Here is a 12,660-nt window from a genome sequence, read left to right as displayed (position 1 = left end):
CATCCCAAACACAGACAGAGAGGCTCCAGGCCTGGTTCTGATTGCTCATCTGGTTTCAAGGTATTGATGGCCCCAGATGTCCACAAGAGACCTAAAACTGAGGGTGGGGTCCTCCAGACCAGGTCCCCTCACTCTCAGTGCAGGATGTTTGTCCATAGCCTGAACTCCACTCCCGCTGTGACCCTGCTTGCTTTCCCATGGAGAACTAAGACTGCTGAGAAACTTTCCTATAGTGGCACTGCTCCAATGGCCCTTTCTGCTCCTGATCTCTACCCCACCCTCAGTCCCTGCCTATTTGAGTGGGAGCTGGGGACACATCCAGACATTTCAGTGTCAGAAAGGTTGGGCCCCTTGCTCTCTGCCCATGGGAGGCCAGTCAGCTGGGAATGGAATGGCCGTCAGTGCCCTGGACCCCCATTTTGAAGGCTGCAGTCTGAGGAAACCCCTGTTGGGGTTGGTGAGGAGTCAGGCTCTGCATCAGGGGATATCAGGGAGCTCTGGCCTCCTATGCACTCTGGGCTGTAATAGAAGGAAAGGAGGCGGAAGGAGGGCCTCAGCTCCTCCCGTATGCTGTCCAGGATGTGAGTGAAAGTTGGGCGCAGACGTGGGTTCTGCTGCCAGCAGCGTTTCATCAGCTCCTGCCTGTCGGGTGTGGAGAGTAGGGTCAGAGGGGTCCCAGAGCCCTAGGCTTCCTGCACTGGGAGGGCCAGTCAGTGGGAGCAGGGGATCATGGGGCATTATGTGGGGAGGGTTAGAGGGGAGTAAATGGGAGCTGTAGTGGGGGCTCAGGACTAGGGGGCTCATAGCTGGGGATCAGCAGATGTGAAAGCATCAGAGCAGGTGGGCCAGAATCTGGGGGTGCAGGCAGAGCAGGAATAAGGAGGGGGGCAGGTAGGGTGACTCACAGCTGAAGGGGACAGTCCTCCAGCTTCTCTAGGACACCACCATCCATGACAAATTTGAGCACCTGCTCATTAGACAGGCCTTGGTAGGGTTGTTCAGCCAAGGTCACGATCTCCCAGAGTACCACACCGAAAGACCTGGAGAACATGTGGGAGGTCCTGAGCCCAGCACCCTTCGCACTGCTCATTGTATCCCAAGGAAGGGGAATGTCTCAGATTTCTCTCCACATTCCATTTCTACACCCCCAGAGCGCTCTGCCCCATCCAAACCCTACCAGACATCTGAATGAGTGGTGAAGATCCCGTCTTTGAGGGACTCGGGGGCCATCCAGCGCACAGGCAGCAGCCCCTTTCCGCCCTTGCGGTAATAGTCTGTCTCATACACGTCTCGGGTCATCCCGAAGTCTGGAAGGGAGGGTGAGGGTGGAGGAGGTTTGGGACAAAAGAGCCATACCCAATCCTCCCAATCCTCTCACCTTCAGAGTCTCCAAGAACCCTGGAATGTGGAGGCTCAAAGGACCTCAGAAACCATCCCATACAAACCCCTCTGCCTTTGAAAGAGAAAGGCCAAGCTAGGGGTGATTTGCTGAAGTTCTCATAGGCTATAGGGGCCAGAACTATGGGCCAAGCCCAGGTGTCCTGATACATAGTTTAGGGGAATCTTTCTACTTTTTAGGCTGCTCTTATCTGCCTGGTACCCTCTGTACCCCCGATCTTGACAGTGAAGTCCTGGGACACCATGCAGTTGCGGGCTGCCAGGTCTCGATGCACAAACTTGCTGGCAGCGAGGTAGGCCATGCCATCTGCAATCTCACCAGCCATCTGGATCATATCCCTCAGTGCTGGCCGTGGGAGCCCAGGATTGTTCTAGAGTCAAGATTGGGGGCTGGTGAAGAAAGAACCTAGATGCTGGTCTCCTGAGCAGGACTCCCCCACTCCCTCTGTGTCCAAGTCTTCTCTAACTCCCTAGCCCCTTCACCCAGGGTCCCTACCTCTGCTTCAGGCCTCAAAGATCGAAGATGGCTCTTGAGGTCTCCACGGGTCATTAACTCCATGATGACCAGAGTTGGCTGGCCCTGAGACACCACTCCCAGGAGACGCACCTGGGACAGACAAGAGCCTGGCTGCAGGTTTACCTAGCTCCTCTTAAATCATTTAGTCAAAAACTTGACATGCTGGGACCACAACCTGACCCGGACATTAATCCTGACCCTCATCTCAAATGAATGTAACTGAAGTCCCGACTTAACAATAATCCTAACCCATGACCTTCATTGTATCTAATCATCACAATCATGAACTTGGTTCAACTTTGACCTTGATCTCAATCATGACCCTAGTAATGATCTGGAAACTCAATATTAACCCTCAACCATGACTGATCTTAGCTCTAGACATGACCCTACAATGACTCTGTTTGACTCCAACCCCAACGATGACCTCTACTCCAATTAAGATCCTGACTATAAGGCTTGTTGCTCATAGCACAGTGGTTACAGCGCCAGCCACATACCACCAGGGTGGCAGGTTTGAACCGGGCCTGGGCCAGGAAAACAACTGCAACAAAAAAATAGTCAGGCATTGGGGCAGGCACCTGTAGTTCCAGCTACTTGAGAGGCGGAGGCAAGAGAATCTCTTACTCCCAAGAGTTTGAGGTTGCTGTGATCTGTGACACCACAGCACTCTAGTGAGTGCGACTTAGTGAGACTGTCTCAAAAAAAAGAAGAAGAAGAAAAAGATCCTGACTATAGTTCTAGTCCTAACCTTATAGTGCTCTAACCTCATTCTGACTTTTTCTCTCTTACCACATGACCTTTACCCTAATTATGACCCTGAAAATGTCCCCGACTCTCTCCCTTACCACATGGTGACACTTGAATGCCTTCATGACAGAAGCTTCCTTGAGGAACTCAATGCGTTCTCGTGGACTGGCCAGTTCATTCACTGTCTTCAGGGCCACAGGTGTGAATTCCTCTCCAGCCTCAAGTCCTTGTGCCAGCCCTTCATATACCATCCCAAAAGAACCCTGGCCCAGTTCTCGGATGATGGAGATCTGCTCTCGGGGCACCTCCCACTCATCAGGGATGTACACTGCAAGGAGGCAAGGATGCTGTCTTCTGCTGCACCTCCACCCATATCTCCCTCCTCTTCTTCCTGGAAGTCTGCTTCTCCTTTCTTGTCTCCATTCCCACACCACCTGTTCACCCACCCCCAGACCTACTATGAGAGGTGCTGAAGTACTCTGGATTCACAGAGGCATACAGGGTGCTGTTTCTGCAATGGAAGATGACGGGCTTAGACTGGAAGGGTCCTCAGGAAGGATTGAGCAATGTCAGAAGGATATTTCATGGAGGAGGGAAGTTGTTTTTTTTTTTTTTGAGACACAGTCTCACTATGCCACCTTCTGTAGAGTGCTGTGACATCACAGCTCATAGCAACCTCAAGCTCTTGGGCTTAAACGATTCTCTTGCCTAAGCCTCCCAATTAGCTGGGACTACAGGCGCCTGCCACAACACTTGGCTATTTTTTGTTGCAGTTATTTAGCTGGCCCAGGTCAGGTTTGAACCCGCCAGCCTTGGAGTATGGGGCTGAGCCAAGGAGGGAAGTTATTGACCATGCTTCCGGCCCTGGGGTCAGGGTGAACCCCAGTGAGCCCTAAGCTATTTCCAAGTTGGTCTTGGCCCTAGCCCTGGCAACTGACAGGATGGGATAGGAAGGATACAAGAGTATAAGGGCTCCTGCCCTTTCAGCTAGTCTCTGGAGCCCAGCTAATCAAGGCCCTGTCCCCATTTCCTTTTTATAGCCAGCCACAAAGGGATGTGGCATCAGGCATCTTGGGATATACCCTGAGGTCTACTTCCTCTCCCCCTGGTAGGTCAGGACCAGCTTCTTTATTTCTCAGCTTGAGCTGAGAATGTGGTGACCAATAGCCCCAGTGTGCCTAGACTGTTTCCCAAGATGCGGGACTTTCATTGCTAAAAGTAGGAAAGTCCCAGGCTAGCCCTGGAAAAGAGGTGTGTCTCCACATGTATTCTCAGGGGAAAGGTTACTGCCTCTAGAAAGCTTTTTCCTGCTCCAACTGCACTGACCTTCTGATGAGGGCTCAGGGAAGAGGGGGAAGGACTGGCTAGGATTTATCATTACCGCTTCTTGTTGTAGAAGAAACCAAGGGCAGCAAGAATGATGAGCAGCATCAGGCCCACAGGGGTGACAGTGACAAGGACCTGCAGCCCTCCAGCATCTTCTTCCTCTGAAGGTCACAGGACAGAGTCAGAGGGTAGCAGAGGGCAGGGTCAAAGATGGAGAAGTCACAGGGAAGGTGATGTTTATCTCTGCACACCAAGGGATGCAGATGGGGGAAAGATGGGTGGAGGGGCCTGTGGTGGGGTGGGGACCAGGTGGGGCTCAGTGACACAGGTCTGGGGCAGAGCTTTGTATACCTGGGCCAGGGATGTAAAAGGCAACACTGTCTGTCCAGGAGCCATTGCCAGCCAGTGAGGTTGCCCGAACCCTGGCAGAATAGTTTCCCGGTGGCAGCAGGGCCAGATGGACGCCCCCAAACTTGGCATATCGAAGACGGGATACACACTGCACTGTGGCTTCCTGAGGGTAACACAAAACAGCTGTCTAGGAAGGGGATAGAGGCACAAACTGGGTCTGGAATAGAAGGCTCCCTAGGTACCTACCTCTCCCAAGCGGCGGTACTTGATTTCATACTTGAGGATGAGTCCGTTAGGGTCTGGTGGTTCCAGCCAGCGCAGGAGAACACTGCTCTTGCTCGACGCCTCCCAGGCCACCTTTCCTGGAATATCATCAGCCTCTCCTGCAGGAGGGGGCATCGGCAGCAGTGCCACAAGTAGTTCCTCTCTTATGTTCAAACCCAGGCTAACCTGGGCTGAACTGGGAGCTTTCGGGAAAGAAGCTACGAGATTAAGGGAACTGGGAGGGGAGAGCAAAGCGAGGCTCTGGAGTTTGAGGGAGGTCAAACCCGCTAGTCAGAGCCCTGAGCCTACAGGGCCTTTAGGGTCCGTGGTGAAAGTAGGTGTGCGCGTGTGTGTGTCACCTACTGTGGGGCATGGTGCGCGCAAATACGAAGGTGGCAGCGCTGCAGCCCACGGTGTGTGCCGCATGGTTGCAGGCGTGAATGTCGATCCGGTACTCTGTGAAGTGGCGCAGGCCGTCCAGCACCGCTCGCTCTCGGGGCACCTTGTCCTCCTGGATCTCGAAATCCGAGCTGTTGCCCCCGAGCCGGAGGGACTCGGTGGCCCGGCGGTGCCGCTCTGCGTCCCTGGGGAGGGCATGAGTAGGAGCCACCGCCCAGCCCCGGAGCCACATCCTCGGCTCCCGGCCCCGCCCCCGCCCCCGCCCCCCGCTCACCTCTGGAAGCTCTTGTTGACCCACGTCACTTTCCAAGGGGACCTGGGGAGGTCAAGGGAGCCCTGTCTGGCCTGTGTGGAACGCGCCCTTGTGCCTTCTGCAGCGGTTCACCACTCCCAAATCCACCCACAACCCAAGCCCCACCAATATGACAATAAGCCCCTCTCACGTAGCCCCACCCTTCCTGCCCACAGCCCCGCCCCTCACGGCCCCGCCCAATCGGCCCGCCATCAAGCCGCCCAGCCGCTGCCTGCCCCGCACTTGGGTATGGTGATGGCATTATGCAGGAAGTTTTCAAACTTCTTCTGAAACGAGGCCTCTTGCGCCTCCAGCGGGGGCAGGACCTGACCCGGAGTCGGGTGTTGGCAAGGGCAGCAGCCAGACTCCATCTCGGCCTCAGCATCCCCGTCTTCGCGGTCGAAGCGGGGGTCGTTGCTGCTGGTGGGCAGACGCAAGCCTGGGCCGAGGCAGGGGACACCGCGATTAGATTAGCGGGCCCCCTGCCCGCCCCCACCGCCGGCCCACAGCAGGGGCACCCCCCGCCCCTCCCCGCGCACCGCGGTGGCAGTAGTCGTTGAGGTAGAGGTCGCTGTCCTCCGCCAGCCGCTGCCACAGCACCAGGTAGTAGGTAGTGTTTCCGTTGCGATGAGTCGGTGGTTTCCAGCGCACCAGGAGGTGGGAGGAAGAGTTGGACGTGGAGATGACGTCTTGGGGCACAGTGGGCGCTGGGGGTGTGAGCAGGGTACAACTCAACAGTCGTGGGTCTCCTTTCTGAATACTGGACCCAGAGAGAGAATCCAGTCCCCCTTTCTCCCAGTATAGTAGGTAACTCTCAACCCTCCTTCCTAGAATGCATCATTCATTCTGTCCTCTTCTGCTCCACAGACCCTTGAGATTGCTCAAATGTTTACCCTGTCCTGTCCTCACCCGGAACCTCCCTAGAACCAATGCTAATGCCCTTTATTCTTTCTGAGATTCAAGTATCTGGCCTCTTGGCCTTTATGGGCTACTTGTTTAGTGTTGCAGCTTTTCTGTTTCTGGTCCTTGGGTCCCCTCATTCGCAATAGGTTGGAGACATCTGAAATGCCCCTCCAAACACTTCAGCCTACCTGCAGGAAGGGTTCGGAGGTAGACAATGGGACTCTGGGCTCCTTGATGGGGACTGTCCTCAGCAGTGGTCAGAGTGATGGCCCGTACAAACACTGCATACTGTGTCCATGGCTTGAGGGGGGCTAGGGTCACCCCTGGATCCTGGGTGCGGCTTAGGGGCAGCTCCACATCTAGGAGGTTCCAGCTCTGGGCTCCACAGGCATCTGGACCCACGTGCTCAGTGGCATTCTGGAATGGGCTGAACACCCCATCCCCAGAGCTGAGGGGTGGCTCAACTCAACCCCAGGTTCTAGCACCTCCCTCTCTTAAGTAGCCCAGGACTGTCATAGTCATTCTTCTTCCAGTATGCATGAAGGCAGAACCATGACTCCAGCCATCTGTTTAGACCCTGTGGGTCCTATAATATCTGTGTGTCACCAGCCAAATTTGTGATGAAATATCTCCTCATCCTTAGCATAATGAGCTTTAGTTTCAATTACTATTTAAAAATCTTGCATTGTATGAATAAAACTAGAAGGTGAGTATGAAAGAATCCCCTCTCCTATGAACACCAAGCAGTAAGGTTATTCTAATCCCTTAGAGTGGGCTGTCTGGGACCAGAACTAGGACACCACTTTTTCCAGGGGTAGAGCCTTTAATCCAGGCCTACTCTGGAGATCTGTGGCTATAAACAAAGCTTTGCACATGTGTGCTTTTCTAGAGAGAGGGTTACTAACTTTCAGCAGCTTCTCAAACATGCTTACAAGCCCAAAAGGCCAATATCCACTGCCACAGGGAAATTAATTGGAGCCAGAGGCAACCAGTGCCGACTTCCCGGAGGCCAGGGCAGGGGCAGGGCTTGGGGAGGTACCACTGACTTTAGGGGTAGAAGGGGTCTGCTCCCTAGGGGAGATATCAAAGCAGACCAGTAGACCAGGGAGACAATGGGGCATCACTGATGTTCATGGTGTTTCTTTGGAAGGGGACAAGGTGGAATTCACATTAAGCTAGGGACAAAACTTGAGGGGAAGTCAAAGGGGGTGGTGGTGGGAGAACTTGAGGCACAGCTGGAAGTGCCCGTCCTTGTTAGGATTCAGAGGCAGGGTAGTCCTGCAGCAGGTAGGGGAGCAGGTTTAGGGTGGGTGCCGTGGGGGCAGGTGCCTTGTGGGGTATGAATTGGTCTGGTATGCTCAGAACCAGAGCTGGACCAGGATCCACAGTGTATGCCTCTGTGGGAGCACGACCACAGCCACTTGCAAGCCAGCGGTTTTAGGGAAGCTTCTTGAAGGACTGCCAAAGTTCTCTGCCTTTTGAGCCCAGAGACAGTGGTGTATTTGTATAGACTGTGAACGATGTGTGCTCTGCAATGCCACTGACATTGCAGTCCGTGTTGGTGCTCTTTACAGTGGGATCATGAACAGACAAGCAGCTTCAGCATCACCTCAGAGCTTGTCAGAAATGCAGATTCTCAGGCCCTACTCAGGACTAACTGAATCACAATCTGTGGGGGTGAGGCTCAGGATCTGTATATAATAAACTGTCTAGCTCCCTATGCTAGAGACCTTCATCTACCACTGAGGCCTAGGAGAGTGTTGGCCATTTGAATAGTTTTTCTACCACCCACTTTCTTCCTCTGCCCTTTTTGGCCAGGCCCTGAGCTAGTGGTCAGCTAGGACCTCAATTATAATTCATAGGAAATGTTTTCAAGCCAGATGGCTCCCATCTTCACTCTACCATAGACAGACCAAGTACTCCTCACTCCTGCCCTCCCAACCTGTCACCTAGGATATCTCCTGATTCCTAGCCATGTTTTTGGAGATGTCCTTCCTGTGGTGTATCCACTCTCTGTCCTGCTAGGGTCAGTCCATTCTCTCCAAAGAAAAGAGCAGCTGGTCCCTAGCGGTCCCTGCTTCCTCCCTTCCTCAGGCTTAAATGAAATGCTGGCAGAGCTGCTCATAAAACTGGCCGAATTAGTGGGCACTCCCCAAACCGCTGCTGGGGCAGGAGCATGTGGTGAGTATGGAACATTAGCATAGTGAATTGAAGCTTAATTATCCTCGCCTTCCCAGCAGGATGGCTCTCCTGGGCAATCAGAAGCCCTGATTGTCTGTTCTGTTACACTTGGCAAGGGGAAACTGAGGCACATAGTGATGAACAAAGTGAGGTGAGAGAGCCAGGCATGGGCCCTACAAGGGAGTGTGACATGGGGATCCCAGCTCTCTGGCTCCGGTAGCCCCACTGGAGCCTGCTGTCCTGAGGAAATTGGCCTGGTCTGACCTGGCTCCAGTACTCACGACTCCTTGTAGTACACGATGAAGCTGAGCAGGTCACGGGCCTCCAGTGGCTCATAGCGCTCCCAGCGGAGCAGGATGCGATCCGCCTCTGTCACGTTGGACACAAAACGCAGCGTTCGAGTCTGGCCTGGAGTGGGGTGAAGGGTGAACACCTGCTCTCAATGGTGCCTGCCACCTGCCTGAGCTCTGACCCAACCCCTCAGCATTTCATCCCCAATACTACCTCTGAAGAGGACTCCTCAAACTGCCCCCTCCAAGCACCCCTCCCGCCCAGGGGCATGTCTAGTGTGTTTCAGTGTGTGAGCATCTGGGGTTCCTGTATATCTCTTGATACATCTCTGATGGTGTCTTGTGCATATACTCGCTGTCCCGGGCCGGGGTCTCACACGAGGCGCGGTCTCCGTTGGTGCGGGGGTTGATCTCAGCCTTGTTTTGCCGACCTTGCATGCCTGTCACCTCTTCCAGTTGGTAGATGTGCTCCAAGCAGAGGCGGGGGTTGAAGGCAAAATAGATCTTGCCCACAGGAATGGTGAGCCCCGCAGCCACCCAGGACCCTAGGTGCTGTAGGTTCTGGTTGTCCAGCACGTACAGCGTGTAGTTCCTGCGGGAGGCCAGGGGATTGTGGTCTGCAGGGAGGTGGGGGCACAGCATGGGAAGTGGGGGTGGCTTACAGGATTCCTCCTGGAGGGGCTCTGCTGAGCATCAGTGGCCCACTTACCCAGCACACGGGGTGGTCTTCACTCACTCACATTCAGCACGTGGGGGCATTCACTTACACCTATCACAGGGAGGCATTCACTCACACTCAGCACTCAGGGCATTCACTCACTCACACCCATCACAGGGAGGCATTCACTCACTCACACTCAGCACTCAGGGCGTTCACTCACTCACACCCAGCACACGGAGGCATTCATTTACTCACACTTAGCACTCAGGGCGTTCACTCACTCACACCCAGCACACGGAGGCATTCATTTACTCACACTTAGCACTCAGGGTGTTCACTCACTCACACCCATCACAGGGAGGCATTCGCACACACCAAGAACACTGGGCATTCCCTCCCCCACTCTGAACCACTGACTGGGAGTATGATGTTCCCCAAGTTACCCACTCTCTGTTTTCCTCATCAGTGAAATGGGGTCAACAGCTTCCCTCATCTTGGTTTAGTTGAGTACCTGTTACATACCAGATTCTGCTGTCTAAGGCTATTCTCCAGTAAGGTCCAGCAATGTGTGGGAGTCAGGAGAAGCCTCAGAGAACCACTTGACTGGATGGTAATTTCAAATAATTTTTTTTTTTTTTTGAGACAGGTGTCACTCTGTCACCCTGGGTAGAATGCAGTGGCATGATCATTGCTTGCCAAAACTTTAAATTCCTGGGCTCAAATAATCCTTCTGCCTCAGCCTCCTGAGTAGCTGGGAACATAGGTGTGCACCTCCATGCCTGGCTAATTATTTCTATTTTTGGTTTAAATGGGTTCTCACTCTTGATCAGGATTGTCTCAAACTCCTGATCTCAAGTGATCCTCCCACCTTGGCCTCTCAGACTGCTGGGATTACAGGAGTGAGCCACCTCCCCTAGCCAAAACATTCTTTTTTATTTTGAAAATTCTGGCTCTATTATAGTCAAGGTAGGCCTTGCCTGGTGGGTGGAAGGGAATGAGTTTCAAACCCAGGCAGTCTTGCTCAGCCTTGCTCAGCCTTGCTCAGCCTTGCTGAGATGATTACATGCTAAGAATTATGCTTACATGTAAATTAAATTATATTAACTATAATTTATATTGTATATGCTGTGTTCCAGCATTGTTTTAAGTGCTTTACACATAACAACTTGGGTAATATTCAAAACAGCACTAAGAAGTAAGTCATGTTATATTAGCCCCATTTTACAGATGAGAAAACTGAAGAACAGAGAAGTTAAGTAACCTGCCCAGAGTCACACAGCTACGTAGCAGAACTGGTTCTAGAGCCCATTCTCTTCACATCTGTTCTGAGATTGTTGGGGAGGATGCATAATAGAAGGAGTTGGCCAGAGGCCTGATTCTAATCCCTTACCCATCTACCATGGAGTCTCCCCGGATTAGTTTGAGGTTCTTGAAAAAGCCCAGGGACACAAGGGCAAAGGAATGCTTGATTTTGAGGAACCCAGTGATGGTCTCTACCAGCCCCAGGCTGTGCTGCAGTTCCGGCTCCAGGTTGTCTGGGGATAGGAGAGACAGGGCTGGAGCAGGAGACAGGGGAGTAAGGGGTCCACAGGGTAAGGAGGTTGAGGGGGCCTAAAGGAGGTGAGCCCTCAGGGCTGGGACCCAGGACCATGGAAAGTGGTGCCTGGGGGGGTCACTGCAAGGGGTGTGGCTGGGAGGAGGGGTAGTAGGTACTGACAGCCCTGGCGGAGGTTGAGGATGAGGCTCCCTTCCACGTGGGTGCAGCCAGCCAGATCCTGTGCCGCCTGGATGGAGTCAATGGTCTTGGTGCCTGTCTTGCACTCTTTGGGGCATCGCCCCTCGCACTTGTGGCAGAATATGCTGGCAGGGAGAGCAGATGGCACCAGCTTTGGACCAGTGTAGACCTCTTGAGGCCTCCTCATTGCTCCCAGGGTTCCCCCACCTACTCTGCTCACCTGCTGCCATTACGAGTGAAGCCTGGAGGACATTGGGCCAGGCAGCTGCCCTGGTGAATACCAAAGGTAGAGGCACGGCCAGGCACAGAGCGCAGGCTGGCACAGTGCTCTGCTGAGACACAGCGCCAGGACTCTTGCTGGTAGGTGCCTGGAGGGCAGGCCCGGTGACAGGCACCCTGGAAGTACAGGTGGCGGCAGGCTACACAGGTACGAGGGTCTTCTGGTCGGCTGCAGCCCCCCAGGCATTCGGCATGGCAGCACTGGCCCCTCACTGTGCAGGCCACCCCTTGGGGGCAAGGGCACACTGTTGGCAGAGCACTGTGTTAGACTGTACCCAGGTCTCAAGTCCTGGCTCCAACCCATTTCTCCTAGGATAACACTCTCATCTGTACCCAAATCTCTAGGTGCAGGTAGCTCTGGCTGCTGACTTTGTTTCCTTCAGATGGAGCTCTTGAGGACAATCACAGCATCCCTGTCTGCACTACCCAACTCTCACAATGCCTAGCTGGGGGGTGTCAGAACTTAGAACAGAGCAATGTCCTTGTCCATCAGGGGTGCTGCTCTCCAACCTGCTGTCCTGTCTAGTCCTGGTTCCCAGAGCATGGCTGGGCACGATGCCGGGGTGAACCAGCCAGCCTCTCCTGAGTGACCAGGCCCTGGGCAAGGAGGGGTCACTACCAGCCTTTTACCCACACCCCTGCTTGTACTGCCTGCCTCTTTCACTCCTCTCCCTTCACAGGCAGTTGTCTAAGCAGCAGTGGGAGGATTTGGGGCTGGGATTCAATTGCCTAGAAACTTCATGGTGGCAGCTGATGTCTGTGGAAGCAATGGTGGGGTGAGGGTCAGCCAGGGTGTGTTGACACTACACATAGGAAGATGTGCAGCAGCTGTGTTTACAGCCAACAGGGAGGCGTCAGGGAGCTGGGCCAGCTGATACAGCAGGGATCTGGTTACTCTCCTAGCCTCACGCAGAGGGAGAGGGTGAGGGGAGATGGCCTCCAGGAGCAGAACAGAGGATACCTCCAAGTCAGGAGACCCCAGATGTGCTTCCCTCCCCTACCTCCTATTTCAAGCATCCCCTCCTCCACCCTCCTCTTTTCTCCACTGCCCTCTTCTGCTTCCTCTTCATGCAGTTTCCTAAAGAAGATCCCACCTCTCATCTATTTTTTTTTTTTTTTTACAGAGACAGTATCACTTTATTGCCTCAGTAGAGTGCCATGCCGTGGCGTCACAGCTCACAGCAACCTCCAGCTCTTGGGCTTAGGCGATTCTCTTGCCTCAGCCTCCCGAGTAGCTGGGACCACAGGCCCCTGCCACAATGCCTGGCTATTTTTTGTTGCAGTTTGGTCAGGGCTGGGTTTGAACCCGCCACC

The 12,660-nt window shown here is 53.9% G+C and overlaps 1 protein-coding gene across 1 annotated transcript in view; it reads right to left on the bottom strand.

The window, feature by feature from the left end:
• Nucleotides 1-398: 398 nt before the first annotated feature.
• INSRR (insulin receptor related receptor) overlaps nucleotides 399-12,660 on the bottom strand; it is a 17,709-nt gene continuing 5,447 nt past the window's right edge. The window contains exons 3-22 of the mRNA XM_003795235.1: nucleotides 11,288-11,591; nucleotides 11,050-11,192; nucleotides 10,723-10,867; nucleotides 9,049-9,263; nucleotides 8,663-8,789; nucleotides 6,389-6,627; nucleotides 5,837-6,004; nucleotides 5,541-5,736; nucleotides 5,280-5,321; nucleotides 4,970-5,190; nucleotides 4,589-4,725; nucleotides 4,343-4,505; nucleotides 4,047-4,152; nucleotides 3,124-3,176; nucleotides 2,764-2,993; nucleotides 1,895-2,005; nucleotides 1,610-1,769; nucleotides 1,178-1,307; nucleotides 906-1,040; nucleotides 399-642 (exon numbers count right to left, since the gene is read on the bottom strand). Coding sequence (XP_003795283.1) covers nucleotides 399-642; nucleotides 906-1,040; nucleotides 1,178-1,307; nucleotides 1,610-1,769; nucleotides 1,895-2,005; nucleotides 2,764-2,993; nucleotides 3,124-3,176; nucleotides 4,047-4,152; nucleotides 4,343-4,505; nucleotides 4,589-4,725; nucleotides 4,970-5,190; nucleotides 5,280-5,321; nucleotides 5,541-5,736; nucleotides 5,837-6,004; nucleotides 6,389-6,627; nucleotides 8,663-8,789; nucleotides 9,049-9,263; nucleotides 10,723-10,867; nucleotides 11,050-11,192; nucleotides 11,288-11,591 — 3,269 coding nt within the window. The remainder of the gene's footprint in view (nucleotides 643-905; nucleotides 1,041-1,177; nucleotides 1,308-1,609; nucleotides 1,770-1,894; nucleotides 2,006-2,763; nucleotides 2,994-3,123; nucleotides 3,177-4,046; nucleotides 4,153-4,342; nucleotides 4,506-4,588; nucleotides 4,726-4,969; nucleotides 5,191-5,279; nucleotides 5,322-5,540; nucleotides 5,737-5,836; nucleotides 6,005-6,388; nucleotides 6,628-8,662; nucleotides 8,790-9,048; nucleotides 9,264-10,722; nucleotides 10,868-11,049; nucleotides 11,193-11,287; nucleotides 11,592-12,660) is intronic.

The sequence above is a fragment of the Otolemur garnettii genome, unplaced genomic scaffold, assembly GCF_000181295.1.
Source record: "Otolemur garnettii isolate 467f Iridium unplaced genomic scaffold, OtoGar3 scaffold00091, whole genome shotgun sequence".
Classification (NCBI taxonomy): Eukaryota; Metazoa; Chordata; class Mammalia; order Primates; family Galagidae; genus Otolemur; species Otolemur garnettii.
The sequence above is the reverse complement of the archived record's forward strand: the minus strand, read 5'-3'. Positions and strand labels throughout refer to the sequence as shown.